The sequence below is a fragment of the Trachymyrmex cornetzi genome, unplaced genomic scaffold, assembly GCF_001594075.2.
Source record: "Trachymyrmex cornetzi isolate Tcor2-1 unplaced genomic scaffold, Tcor1.1 scaffold99, whole genome shotgun sequence".
Lineage (NCBI taxonomy): Eukaryota > Metazoa > Arthropoda > Insecta > Hymenoptera > Formicidae > Trachymyrmex > Trachymyrmex cornetzi.
Genome location: NW_017300343.1, coordinates 3,226,979 through 3,242,550, shown reverse-complemented (window position 1 = coordinate 3,242,550; position 15,572 = coordinate 3,226,979). Strand labels below are relative to the sequence as shown.

At 28.1% G+C, this 15,572-nt stretch overlaps 2 protein-coding genes and 1 pseudogene across 2 annotated transcripts in view; all 3 read left to right on the top strand.

Moving 5' to 3' along the window:
- The first annotated feature begins 79 nt into the window (after positions 1-79).
- On the top strand, positions 80-2,679 carry LOC108770045 (uncharacterized). Its single transcript, XM_018521336.1, has 5 exons — positions 80-155; positions 213-500; positions 1,986-2,101; positions 2,239-2,394; positions 2,626-2,679. Exons 1-5 carry the CDS (start codon positions 80-82, stop codon positions 2,677-2,679), a joined length of 690 nt encoding a protein of 229 aa, XP_018376838.1.
- A 1,071-nt stretch (positions 2,680-3,750) lies between these two features.
- LOC108770044 (chymotrypsin-1-like) lies at positions 3,751-8,045 on the top strand (annotated as a pseudogene).
- A 6,922-nt stretch (positions 8,046-14,967) lies between these two features.
- LOC108770234 (chymotrypsin-1) overlaps positions 14,968-15,572 on the top strand; it is a 3,082-nt gene continuing 2,477 nt past the window's right edge. Inside the window, exon 1 of the mRNA XM_018521713.1 lies at positions 14,968-15,010. Within this exon, the coding sequence (XP_018377215.1) occupies positions 14,968-15,010 (43 nt within the window). The remainder of the gene's footprint in view (positions 15,011-15,572) is intronic.

Sequence of the window (15,572 nt, the reverse complement as noted above, 5' to 3'; positions counted from 1 at the left end):
TAATATCTAATTCTAAGCTTAATAATAACATATATAACTGTTATTTTCGTTAATTACAGATGTTCTACCCCTTTTAAACATGATTAAAGACGATTGGTTAAAACCGAAAATGATGAAAGAGAGAGATGTTATGATAAAACGAGCGCGAATAGCACGTATATTTACGATATTCGGATACTTTATGATGTTGGTATCTTTTAATTTGTGTGTAGTTCTTCCAGTCTTCGGTATTTCAATGAGATATTTGACAAATAAAACGGATCCAGGCAAATTAGTGCCGCTACAAACATATTATATATACGACCGAGATAAAAGTCCATTTTACGAAGTAACTTATATCATGCAGAGTCTCGGCTTGTCGGCGGCAGCTATTATGTACACTGGTGTAGATAGTTTTTTAAGTTTATTAGTTTTTCACGTATGTGGTCAGTTGGAAAATCTCAAAATACGTATCATCCATATGGATAAGTTTCAAAATTTCGAAAATGCTTTATCACAAAGTATACAGGATCATATACGTCTCATCAGGTTACGCATATTATTATTGATTTTTAATAATTTTTTAACAGATATAAAAATATAAAGCACATTTTCCACTAACATATTTACTTAAATTATTTTAAAGGCTAACATAAAATGAAAAGATTCTTTACATATTATGACATAAACATATAATTGAAAAATAAATTTGTAAATATGACTTTTTTAATAACTTTCTCTATTTAATAATTTTTAGATTTATTAATATCATTGACGAAATATTTACATTAATGCTACTTGGTACGCTGTTTTACCTTGGCATATTATTTGCACTTCATGGTTTTCTATTGTGTACGGTAAGTAACCATTCTTAATTAACCTATCAATAATGTGATGTTTTATAAATGTCATCTTTATTAGAATATTTTCTAAAAATTTAATAAATTAAACATATACACTATGCACAGGCGTAAACAAATACACATGCTTGTTTGACTGTCCCATACATTCCAAGAAATGTAAGAAATTCTTTTCATATTTCCAAATTTTTAAAGGAGAGATCCCATTTGCCTACGAATCGATTGCTTATAGTATCGTTTGCCTACATCACTTTTGCCAACAATTTATTTGCGCACAAAAATTATTGCCTACAGCTCGACTGTCTACATTGTCTACAAGCACTTTTGTTTGCGCACAAATACCAGAAACGAAATCACATTTGCCTACATATATTATTGCCTATAAGATTGATTACCTACATGTATTACTGCCTACAGCTTGATTGTCTACAGACACCTTTGCGCACAAATAAAAATTTCAGAAACGAAGTCATATTTGCCTACATGTATTATTTCCTAAAGTATTATTGCCTATAGTTCGAACACCTCTATTATGGCCTATACATGTACCATTTTCTACTTTAAAAACGAATTCTTTGTTTTAAAACAAATACCCTGCTTTAAATATACAAACCATGTTCTTATTTAACTTAACTTTTATACGCAAAAGTGCTTGTAAGCAATCGAGCTGTAAGCAATAATACTAGTAGGTAATAATACATATAGGCAAATGTAACTTCGTTTTTGAAATTTTTATTCTTGTGCAAAAATGCATGTAGGCAATCAAGCTGTAGACAATAATTTTTGTGCGCAAACAAACTGTTGGCAAAAGTGATACAAGCAAATGATACTGTAGACGATCGATTTGTAGGCAAAAGGAGCCATCCCATTTTTAAATTCTGTACTAATGCATTTTACATAATTTAAATAATTAAAGTTGTGAATAAAAAATAATCATATACATACCAAATCTCTTATATATAATAATGTAATATAAATAACAAAAACATATTATCAATTATAATTGATTATATTAAATTATATTAAAATAATATTAAAAATTTACCTTATTTATTTAACACTAATTACTATTCTTAAACATTCAAAAATTAAATACTTAATTCTATTAAACAGAATTGAACAGAATTAATCCATTTGTTTAGATAGTGACTCAAGGTCGCGATTTGTCGATACCACGTTTAACTTTCATTATAACGATATTTTTCAATGCATTCATACACACATGTCTCTATTGCGCTGTAGGAGAAATTTTGGTTGCACAGGTATGTTATCTTCTTGGTTAACTTATTACGAACAGAATATAAATTATACGATATACTAACTAAAATATTTGTCCAATTTTACACACGATCTATATAACATATACGTAAATTTATTACGTATGGTTATGTATGTCAAGTGCGAAGGAGTTTATCAAGCTACATACAAATACAAGTGGTATAACTTGGAGCCAAAGAAAGCAAAAAACTTAATGATGATAATGATTCGAGCCAACAAATCGATGTACCTCACCGCCGGAAAACTGTTCCCTATGACGATGTCTACATTTTGTAACGTAAGTTGGCTAATAGAAATTTTTCATATCACCTTTACCGATTCTTAACATAAATCATATAAAAAATAAAATAAAAATAACTTTTATGTATATAACATTTTTTTTATTTTAATTGTTATGTAATTTATACATACATATGTACAATATGTAAGATATCTATAAGATTTTATTCTTATTATTTTGTCATTAATTAAGTTATTTTTACATTTTTTATAAATATTATATTTTTAGTTATTAAAGACATCGGGCGGTTATATATCGGTTTTGCTGACACATCAAGGATAAAAATAAAAATCTGCGAAAGTGTCAGATAAAAATCTAATTTTAAATATTCATAATGGGAAGTAACAATCAATGGCTTTATGTAGTCACAATTTGAATTTAAATATAATAAAGTTTACTTCGTTTAATAAGAATGCATGCTTATTTACATACTTATCAAATACATTATATATTTCAATAACAATGTTATTGCATCATCTTGATTTGAATTTGCATTTCTTTTGGAAACATCTCCCTTGGTCGTTCTTTAATAGGACATCTCTTGGAGAGAATTGTATTTTGTGTAGATAATTTCGAAAATTTTAATATACCTATTTTTGTATCAACATTTTGGAAAACATTCTTTGAAATTTATTGAACAAGAATATTTCAAAATATTTAATATTTTGACAATAGACGAATTATTTTATACAAATTATTCTAAAATAATAAAAAAAGTTTCCAAATTATTTCGGCTTAATTAAATTTATAATTAAATTAGGCACATAAGTCTCTCATACGTAAATTATATATTTAAAGTTAAATTATTCGTATTCTAATGTAATAAAATCTCATCAAAATACAATAACCTATAATTCTCGAAATGTTATTATTAAATTTATAACTCAGATTATTTTTATAAAAATATATAACATGTTATTGGTTTAATACTACAAATTTTGCTCACACGATTGCTCATGAATTGAATAAAAAGTAATGTAAACATTATGTAAATATCATTCTTAATTCGACGACAGATAATTTGCGTGATAATCTTGTTAGGATAAAAATGGAACATATTAATGGAACATATTAAATTATTCACAACTAGCTGGGTACATATTTCACTATGTATATACCACATCAAATATTAGCCATATTAAGAGCGCGAATTTCAAACACATTCTTATTCAAGCGCTCACAATGAACAAACCATTAGCCATATTGGATTTGTATAATATGGTTCAAGTGTGGTTGGCTGTCAGATCCCCACTACTTTTAGGCTACTGTGCATCCATGGAAATAATCTTACGTCTTTCTACTCATTATACTGTACTTTTCGAAGTTTGCCACGTACAAAAGCAGATCTATGCAATGAAACTGTTAGCGTGTATTCTGATCGCGGTCGTAGGTATCCTGATTGGCGGTCGTAGGTAAGTTAAATATCAGACCCCCCCCCCCCCGATAAAATTTTTTCTTTTAACAATTTCACAAGTTTTATATAATTAAAACTTATTTTTTATTAATTCGTTAACTTTATAAAAGCGTTACACATATATTTCATTTTTTATATCGCATATATAAAAATAATGCATATAAATTATTTAATTGTGTATTGTATATAGTGTTTAATTTCGTCACTCATTATGTTCCTATTATATTTATTTGTTCTATTATTTTGATTATGTAATTTTATTATTCTTATTAAATTTATTGATTTTATCTCGTCAATTTTATAAACTTTGTATACAATTAAAAACAAATTCTATCACATCTTTCCTTATATCACAAAAAATATAAGATAGAATAAACTTTAAAATAGAATTGACCAGGCAAGCGTGAGGATGGGGTAATTGCGACGATGCTGTATTAAAATTCAAAACGACTTTATATTTTATACTATTTCATGTTCAATAATGATTTGACTTTAAATTGACGCAAGTTCTCCTAAGGAAAAATTTTATATAATAATAATCAAATCCGTAAAGCGTTGTAAAAAAAGTTACGTTATCAAAGTTTGCAGATATCTATTCAAAGTTAATTCTTTTCCAGATAAAGCCATTTTAAATACGATATTCATTACTTTAAGATTACTATGACTCTAAATTAACGTTTTGTGAAAGCTATAATACAATTAATATAGTGTATAAAATTTTTTAATTGAACATCACAATTACCCTACTATCAATTAATTTTATACGTATGGGATAAGTGTGACGATAAGTGTCGGTGGAACCGTGATAGAGTTCGCGCGCGGTTGGCGGCACAATATAAGTAAGAACAGTAAGTAGACTCAGTTAAAAATAGTGGCGACCGTTCTGCACAATTCTGCACAATTTTTAACATGGCGCACCAATCAGTTTCTATATTCCCTAAGATTATTCACTCTTATTGGTGCTCACGCACAATTTCCAACATGGCCGAGTGGGACATAAAGATCAAATGTGCAGACACAGAATGTAGTTACTGTTCTTACTTACACTATGCCCTGGGCCGGTTGCGCGAAGTAATCGAAGTAATGGTTGCCCGTTATCACGAATGCGACACGTAAATTACTGACGATTGTGCGTTCATTAATTATTTTACGCAAGTACAATTCAAATATCATTTTGGATTATATTTGTACAACAATAATAATATTCATGCATAGTCTGCTTTTTTATTATTAAATAAATATTAATTTCATATGAAATTTACAATGATCTGTAACAATTTTAAGGTTATAAATAAGAGAAAACGAACATTAAAAATATCTTCTTGTAATTTTTAATTATTTCTTAATGCTGTCTTATATAAAATAAATAATTATAAGGTTTCTTAGCAAATGTTTAATTATTTTACAGATTATGTGGCGAAACTATATTCCAAAAAGAAAGAAAATTTCATTTGTGATAAAAAATATTCTAATAGTTTTACTTATCTGTGTATATAAAGAACGCAAAAATATGTAAATGGTAAACAGACATGCTAATTTTTATATTGATCAAATATATTTTAATAATAAAAATGAATATCGTTTGCGTTTTGTAATTATTAATGTTTTTTTATTTTCATTCCTTACAAATAGATTTCATACCATCATAAAAAAATTGCAACATTATTGCCAAATCATTATTATAAAAAGTAACGACAAACGATTCTTATCCCTGATAATATCATTCATTCAAGTATATTAAGCCCGATCTACATAAGACGCTGAACGCGGGTCGCAAGTCGCAATATTAGAAACTAACCTGCCGTATTTTAATTATAATATGGTTGTAGGACGCAGAACACAGGATGCAGAAAGTTGGGTGAACTTACTTTCGCGTCCTGCGTCTTGCGTCCTACGTATTGCGGTCTTATTGCGACCTATTACAATCTGAAATACATTTCACACGTGACCTGAGACCTGCGTTCGTATGTAGATCGGGCTTTAGATGACATTACTAACAAATTGTATGACGTTTGGAAACTATTCATTCGCAGGAGTTTACAGCCAGATAAACCAGAAAAATTAGTAAATGGAATACCCGCCAGCATACAGAAATATCCGCATTGTGCCTCCTTAAGAGATAACAACAACCACTTTTGTGGTGGTAGCATAATTGATTCGCGTTACATCCTAACTGCTGGGCATTGAGTGGACAATTTACTTTCCAACGACTCTCTAAGCTCTGTGACTGTTGTCACTGGCACAACTGATCTCAATACAGGCGGACAGGCTCATAAAGTAGAACAAGTTTGGGGCCATGAAGATTATCATCCCTTTGATCCTAATGGTAGAAGCCCACACGACATAGGGTTGATATAAAGGTATAATTTTGAAATAAAATATGTATTTAACCAGGGAATGGAAGTAACTAGTTACTTTTATCGTTACTTACTATCCCTTATCGTTACTCTATTATAATAACGATTTTTCGATGACTTTTTTTGCCCGTAATATCAGAGTTGGAAATTCACTCGATCATTAGTTGTAACGAGTTGGAAAAGTCACTCGTTACTGAAAAAATTAACTTGGTATTTGTAACTCATTATTTTTTAGTCGTTATTTGTAACAAGTAACGTTACTCGTTACAAGTTATTTTTCAGTAAATAAACGCGTAATGATGCAAGTTACTTTTTAAACCTTAGCGCGATCTTAGCATTTAGTTAGTTACCGTAGTTATAGAAAATTGCAACGTCATTATCAAATTGTTATCATAAAAAATAACGGAAAAAGTAACGGAATAGTATCTCTTCCATTCCATTTAACATATATATATATATATATGATATAATATTATAGATATATATTAGTTTTGTGATATATTTATGAATCGCCCGATATACTTTCTGCTATATTAATAATAAAAAATAATATAGAGGTTTTATTTAAGTAATGAAATATTCTTTAATCACTTCTTCAGTTTAAATCATTGGTATAAAATGTTTTTAGTTGGCTACGCCTATTTAGTTTGGTCCTGGACAACAAGCAATTGAACTTCCAACAAAGGATATTACAGAGAATGATATTGTTATAATCGCTGCCTAGGGTTGTACAGGATACCGAAAACCGCTACTGAAAATTTGCAGAAATTGGACACGAAAGTCAAGCTACCGGACAAAGTCTTATTATGAAAACTTCATGTCGATGCACAAAACCGAATTCTGTACTCTCTTCACTTACGGAACTGGACTGTGACATGTATGTAATATTATATTGTATCTATAACAGAATGCCCAAATGCACATCTAATTTTCTTGTTGCTTATTTTTTTTATTTAATGTGTTTCGTCAAGATAATTTATTAATTATTCTTGTTGGCTCACGATGCTGCATAAACATCATTCGCGTTACGATATTGCTAGAGTCCAACCGAAATTTTGGTTTCGGTTTCAGTTTCGGTGCAGTTTCGGTCAAAAATCAGGATTTCAGTTTGAATCCGGTTTCGGCAAGAAAATTTCGGTGGATAAACCGAAACTGTATAAGTTGCAACGCGCCAGTGAGTGCTTAAAAACAATTGTTCGATTTTAATTATTAACTTGTTGATTAAGCTTAAAACAATTCGAATTCAAACTTTTATGTGATCCTAATAATAACAGTGATTTGGTTTTTCTTTAAAAGTTGAAAATGTAATATTATTATATTATTATAGTTAGATATTTTAATATTTTTAATAAAATCTTGTTTTTTAAAGAGTACATAAATTTTTAATGATTTCTAAAAATCATACGGTCTATGTAAAATTTATCTAAAAATTAATTTTGACTCTGACCGAAAAAATATGACTTCGTTAGCTTCTCTCTGTCTCTCTTTTTTTTAGTAAGACTTACATAAGTTCCGGTTTCAGTTTCGTTTTCAGCCGAAATTGAAAAACAACTGAATATTCGTTTTCTGTGTCGTTTCGACCGGAGATCAAAATGTAGTTCCGATCAGATTCTAAATATTGTATCCCTTAAGTAATATCAATTTCTTTTAAAATTAATTTTAGATTCAACGTATGCGAAAGAGACAGTAATCTCTATTATAATAAATAATCCATGTTTCTGTTTTAGGGTGACAGCGGTAGCGGATTGATTCGAAATAGCGACAATACACTTGTCGGTCTGGTATCTGGTGGAGAACGATACGCCGTGGGTAATCCAGATATATACGCTAATGTCGCTATCTATATAATTTGGCTTAAACAAAAAATGATGTTTTGATATCCATCGTTATATATTGCATATTTTTAATACTTAATAAAAATTATTCAGCAAACGTATATCCTTTATTATGTATTATTATTAATGTAAATTATTTATATTATAGCTGCTATTGAATTCATATTATTTATACAGATGCCTACAAATAAGAGCCAAAATTTAGTCAAGTTTCTTTTTACGTTCCCGTTTCGATAAAATAATAAATTATTTATTTGGCAAATTATTTATCTTTATCAATTATTTACTATTAATTATATTATTTTGATTAGTAGATAATAATAAAATTTAATTTAGAAATTTTAAAATAATATCAAGAAAAATCAAAAGTATACTTATATGTTAATGATAATATTTAAATATTTTTACGTAAAAAATTTTTCTCAACATTTTTTGAAATCATAAAAATATATTCCTACAGAATTAAATGAAGATTCGATAAATTATTCAAGCCAAACAGTTAAAAAAATAATAGCACAAATAAAAAATGTAACACGCTAGTAATAGCTAAAATTAAACTTACTAACAGAATTTCAATTAATAATTGCAATCAAGCTCCACTGTATCCGATAATTAATAGACAATTGGGTTTAATTGTAGCTAAGATTGTAATAAAGAGATAGAAAGGTAAAAAGTTTCAATATCAAATTATTAAATCTAGTCATTTGTTTACATCAGATTGGTGACAGTGACTTACAAGTATAGGACAGGATGTATTTGCTTTTTGAACTAGTTATACATATTACAGGCATATATGACAATAACCATTAAGTATTATTCCCATTAATTCCACTGATGTTTCGACACTGACCATCAAAATTCACGAGTGTTTCAACCTTCATTTCGCTTGTTCAGAGATATACATAATCATATTCACTTACCCTCACTAAGCTGTGATATTATTTTCGTCTGAATATTTCATCCCGCGAGCAGAACAGCATTCTTAACATTATTAATCCACATAATTATGAGTTTTATGTTACAAAAATATTTAATTCTACAATAATGTTGATTAATGTTAAAAGATATTTTTTAATCCGCAGAGATAGCATTCACATGATTCTAACTACAAAGATAATCGATGAACGTTATAAAAAATGAATAACTGCTTACACCCGAGTGCGACAACGCAAAGCCACATAGCAAGTATCACCGTCGCGTTACCATGACATACTGATGTAAATACCTCGCGCATGAATAGTCGGAGGTCGAAGGGTTCCCATGGTGGTGGATAATATGACACACCCCCACATGCAAAGTACGCATGCTTCATCGTTAGTAGGATAAAAAGAAGGGATGATGTAAAGATAAGGGGAAAATACCATGTTTCTGAACCTACTTTACTGTAATTGGGTTTATAACAGTTAATTTACGTGCGTCACATAATTGAAAATTTATACCGGTCCTCTATAATGTTATTATTAGATTTATAATCACTAATGTGAGCAACATTTATATTTAGTTATGGTTTTATTATCTAGCAGTCGTTTTAGTCAGCTTACTTTTTTCTATGAAACTAGAGCATCTGATAATTACGCTATGAATGTAAAAAATATTCATATATAGGGAAAACTTTTATTAAAGCACCTTATATATTTGCAAAAATAAACATTAATTAACAATTTATTAACAATATTAACAATAAGTTATATATGTTCTCTCCTAATATAAATAAAAAAATGTCATAAAATTAATTGTGGTCTTCAAACGTGACATTTTTGCAACATCTGTTGGAAAACCGTGTTATGTGAGTGAAATCTAAAGATAGTCTAATCAAAATTTGATCGAAACGGAGATATAATTCTAAAAAATGTAAATTAATATGACTAAATTAAAATAAAATTTTTTGCATCTAAAATTTTGTTTAATATTAGCAAAATAAAATTATTTATAATCTTATCTTGATTCTATAATCTGATCTTATTTTAACTCTTGCAAAAAGATAGTCAATGCGTTACCGATTCAGTGAGCATATTTGCTTCAGAGCGCTAAACTGGAGCCACATACCCTTTGTTTCGTTTCATATAAAGTACAATCTAATTAGTACTTAATGGAAGTTACCTTTTATTATGTACATGATATGCACATATAATTGACATGCAATGTTGTCAACGTCCAAGTATACGGGCGTCAAACCATACGAATAAAGACCTAATTATAAACCTCACAATTGTTTTGAAATCAATTGAAGAAAGAAACAAAGATCAAGCTTATATAATTGTGATTAGGACTTGAGCAACCATCAATTAAACTTAATGGTGTTCAAGTTCAATCGCATAATGATAAACAAGATCTTACGAAGATGCAAACTCCAAATAACGGTTTCCCTGACCGGTATCAGACTATCAGATCCCTTTCCGCTCCGGAAGGAGGGATCCGAAATAACAATCGGTAGCACGTCCTTATAACGAAAATGTAACGAACATAAACACTATCGAGAAACGACATACTCATATCCTTAATTTCATTTTCCGAAAATCGGTGCAGTAATAAAGAAAAAATAAATATTTTATGATTTAATTCTTAAGAAAGAATTTATAAATATAAATAGAAACCTCAATTCAAAATTTATATAACTTTTTATATACTTTTAACTATTCACTTCTAATATACTGTTAATATACAGTTTAAAATGATAGCCACCAAGCGGTCAATAACCTAACTAAAGTACTTAGATCACATATCTATGATGGATTTTATATCGGCTTATTAGTAATTCAGTTGTTGAAAAGTATATTTTTATTATCACAACTACTTTAAAGTGAAAGAATAATCTTATCATTCTAGTATTCTTATCATTCTTCATTTTATCATTATTGAAATTCATATAACTATACAACAAAAATATGAAATGAAAAATTAAGATTAGCAGCTGCTGAGTAAATTAATTCATTCGTTAATTAACTTATGTTCTTTTTAAAATAAAAAGCTTAATAATAATTCTCAAATTTTAAAAAACATTAACAATACAAGGCAAATGAGAGTAAGGCGCGGTAATTGGAGCTCAGATACAATTATAAAAACTTGTGACAATTTCTTACATAGATGTATTTAAGAAACTATGTTAAAATTCCGAACGATTCGGCCAACATTTGGGACCACCATCAGCGAAATACAGAAGTTTAGACACGTGGAGATTTCCTTGCAAATTCACAAAGCAGATCGAGTGACTGCTCAGATGTAAATTTAAATCCCTTCATGGCATGGAATCAAATTGAAGGGATTTAAATTTACATCTGAGCAATCACTCAATCTGCTTTGTGAGTTTGCAAGGAAATCTCCACGTGTCTAAACTTCTGTATTTCGCTGATGATGGTCCCAAATGTTGGTCGAAACGTTCGGAATTTTAACATAGTTTCTTAAATACATCTATGTAAAAAATTGTCACAAGTTTTATAGTCATGTCCTTTTTATTTTCTTTTTTTTTAACGTATCGTGCAACCACAAATAAAAACGTAACAAAAGATAAGAGTCCCCATTTTTCCAACATTGCTCATTTCCATGGGTAGCGAAAGTACTATGGTAGGTATAGAGTATTCCATGCACTAAATGATTTAATGTATGGAATTCTATACACTGAATTTCATATCTATGTGATATGTAGTCCTAGCCCTTGCAGCAGACTTCTGTCCTGAACATGTAAATAATTTACTTCTTTAATTCAATAACTATTTTTTAATGTATGTAATGATAATTAATCCGTACTGTATACTTATTCCGAATTATATTTTAAATTATTTTTTAGATGGTGTATGCGGATTAAATCCTTGAAGACAATAGACAATAAAGCAGCTGCCTTAGCATTTTTTGAAGAAAAGAGTTCTGATGGAACTGTACATTGCAGTATATCTGCAAAAGTAACAGAATTCATTAAACATCTAAAAGCCTTCGATTTTTACTTTTTGTTATCCTTAACAACAGAAATTTTTAAAAGAATTGAGATTTTGAACATCGAGCTACAAAAATTGGATTGAAATATAAACGAATCTTATAAAAAAATTAGGGCAGTGATTAATAGTATCACCCAAATGCGAGAAAAAATTCGATATTATATGGTATAATTTTACGCAAGGAGCTAGAAGCACTGAGCTTAGAAGAACTGAAAATACCTCGTTAGGCAATCCTCATATTTTTCATACGCCGAAAAATTATTATCGGAATAAAACAGAGAAATCGTGTTTTTAAAGCAGAAAATTTGTGTTTTAAAACCAAATTTGTGTTTTTAAAATAGAGAATAGTATATGTAGGCAATAGTACATGTAGGAAAATGTGACTTCGTTTCTGAAATTTTTATTTATGTGCAAAAATGTATGTAGGCAATTGAGCTGTAGGCAAAAATTTTTGTGCGCAAACGAATTTAACTGTCGGCAAAAGTAATGTAAGCAAACGATACTGTAGGCAATCGATTTGTAGACAAAAGAAGCCGTCTCATTTTTAAATACTATATCAATTCATTTTAAAATAAATGATTAAAGTCGTTATAAATGAAAAATAATTGTATACGTAGTACAAAATCTATTATGCAGGGTGTTTGGAAAATAATGATAAATATTTCGCATAAAGGGGCAGAATGGATTAAATTGAGAAAAAAAGTTCTCTACCATTTCGCAATTTTCATAATAGTTAACAAGATATTAATTGCTAAAAGTTGCCGAAAATTGGTCTTTAATAATTTTTTACTCAAATGCTATCAACTTTACAGAAAAACTGCAAGAGACAAAAATTGTTTATTTTCTTCTCATAGAGATCTAAAAATAAAAAAAAAATTGTTCAGAATTTTTTAATACTGTATTTTCTCATGTTGATAAAAATGGGAAAATGCAGTACTAAAAAGTTAATAAAAAATTCTGAAAAAATTCGTAGAGTTTTGTGAAAAAAAAAAAAACAATTTTTGTCTTTTGCAATTTTTCTGTAAAATTAATAGTATTTGAGTAAAAAATTATTGAAGACCAATTTTTGATAATTTTTAGCAATTAATATCTTGTTAACTATTGCGAAAATTGCAAAATGGTAGAGGACTTTTCTTCTCAGTTTAATCCATTCTGTCTCTATGCGAAAGATTTATTTTCCAAACACCTTGTATATAATAATGTAATATAAATAACAAAAACATATTATAAATAATAATAAACATAATTAACAATATATCAAACATTTTAACTTATTTATTTAACACTAATTACTATTCTTAAACATTCAAAAATTAAATATTTAATTTTATTAAATATTTAATCCATTCGTTTGTTTAGATGGTGACTCAAGGCCGCGATCTGTCGATATCATTTAATTTTCATTATGACAGTATTTGTCAATACGTTCGGACACACATGTCTCTATTGCGCTGTAGAAGAAATTTTGGTTGCACAAATATGTTATCTTCTTGATTAACTTAATATATACGAACAAAATATAAATTATACAATATACTAATTAAAGTACTTGTCCGATTTTATACACGATCTATATAACACATATAAATGTATCGCGTATGGCTATGTATGTCAAGTGCGAAGGAGTTTATAAAGCTGCATGCAAGTACAAGTGATGTAACTTGGAGCCAAAGAAAACAAAGAACTTAATGATGATATTGACTCGAGCCAACAAATCGTTGTTACCTTATAGCAGGAAAACTGTGTCCTATGACGATGTCCACATTTTGTAATATAAGCTAGCTAATAGAAATTGTTCATATCACCTTTACTCTTACCTTTATCGATTCTTAATATAGATCACATAAAAAATAAAATAAAAACGACTTTTGTGTATATAATATTTTTTTGTTTTATTTGTTATGTGATTTATACATACATGTACAATATGTAAGATATCTGTAAGATTTTATTCTTATCATCTCGTCGTTAATTAAGTTATTTTTACACATCACATACATTTTTTATAAATATTATATTTTTACTTGTTAAAGACATCGGGCGGTTATATATCGGTTTTGCTGGCACATTGAGAATGTTATTACAGTATCTTGATTTAAACATCCATTTCTCTTGGGAATGTCTTCTTTAGATGTTCTTTATAGGACATCCCTTGGAGAAAATTATATGTTGGGTAGATAATTTCAAAAATTTTAATACATTTTTGCATCAACATTTTGGAAAACATTCTTTAAAATTTATTGAACAAGAATATTTCAAAATAGTTACTATTTTGATAAAAAAACAAACTATTTTACACAAATTGTTCTAAAATAATAAAAGAGTTTCCAAATTATTTTAGTTTAATTAAATTGGATAAGTCCCTCATACGTGAATTATATATTTAAGGAATTATAATAATTGAAGGGATGAGCGAAATAAAAGCCTAATTACAAAATCTTGATATTAACACAAATTAAAATAACTTGCTACTTTTTTTATTATACATAAATGGATACAATATTAAATAAATTTATGTAATGTTTTTAAGAATTTACATGTTATAAATCTTCTCTATTGCGATCAATATTACATATAAAAAAGCTAATTATCGGAAAAAGGGCCTAAGTAGAATTGTGCCTTTATTCCGCCCATCCCCTTAATTGTAATTATATATTTAATTATTCATATTCTAATGTAATGAAATCAAAATACAACCAATAATCTATTATCATTGTCGAAATGTTATTATTAGATTTATGACAACTCAGATCATTTTTATAAAAATATATAATATTTTATTCGTTTAATAATACAAATTTTGCTCACAATACACGATTGCTTATGAATTGAATAAAAATGTATACAATTTTAAATATCATCCTTAATTTGATGACAAATTTACGTGATAACCTTGTTATAACACGATAAAAATGGAATATATTAATATCATTCACAACTGTGTACATATTTCAATATGTATATAAATTGTACCATACGCATTGGCCATTACTGTGCTTTCCGAAGTTTACTACGTGCGAAAGCAAATCTATACAATGAAGCTCTTAACGTGTATCCTGGTCGCACTGGCAATCGTAGGTAAATTAAATATCAGACTTGATAACGTTTTTCTTTTAACAATTTTATAAGTTCTGTATAATTAAAATGTGTTTTTATTAATTCGTTTACTTTATAAAAGCGTTACACGTTATATCTATTTTTTATATATGTTTTTTATATTGCATATATAAAAATAATGCATATAAATTATTTAATTGTGTATTGTATAAAATGTTTAATCTCGTCAATTGTTATGTTCCTATTATATATTTATTTGCTCTATTATTTTGATTATACATATAATACTATTATTCTTATTATATTTATTGATTTTATCCCGTTAATTTTATAAACTCAGTACAAAATTAAAATCAAATTCTAACACATCTTTCCTTATGTTACAAGAAATATAAGATGGAATAAACTTTAAAATATAAAATTAACAAGAATTTTTTCTTGCATAAATAATATATCATAAATGTGTAAATAATTCATATTGATAATGATGTAATAACGTTTTGATAAGTCACATACAGTTTTCGTAATTTTATATTAAATTAATCAGCATTCGTCTAGAGAGATGTGTGTGTGTGTGTGTGTG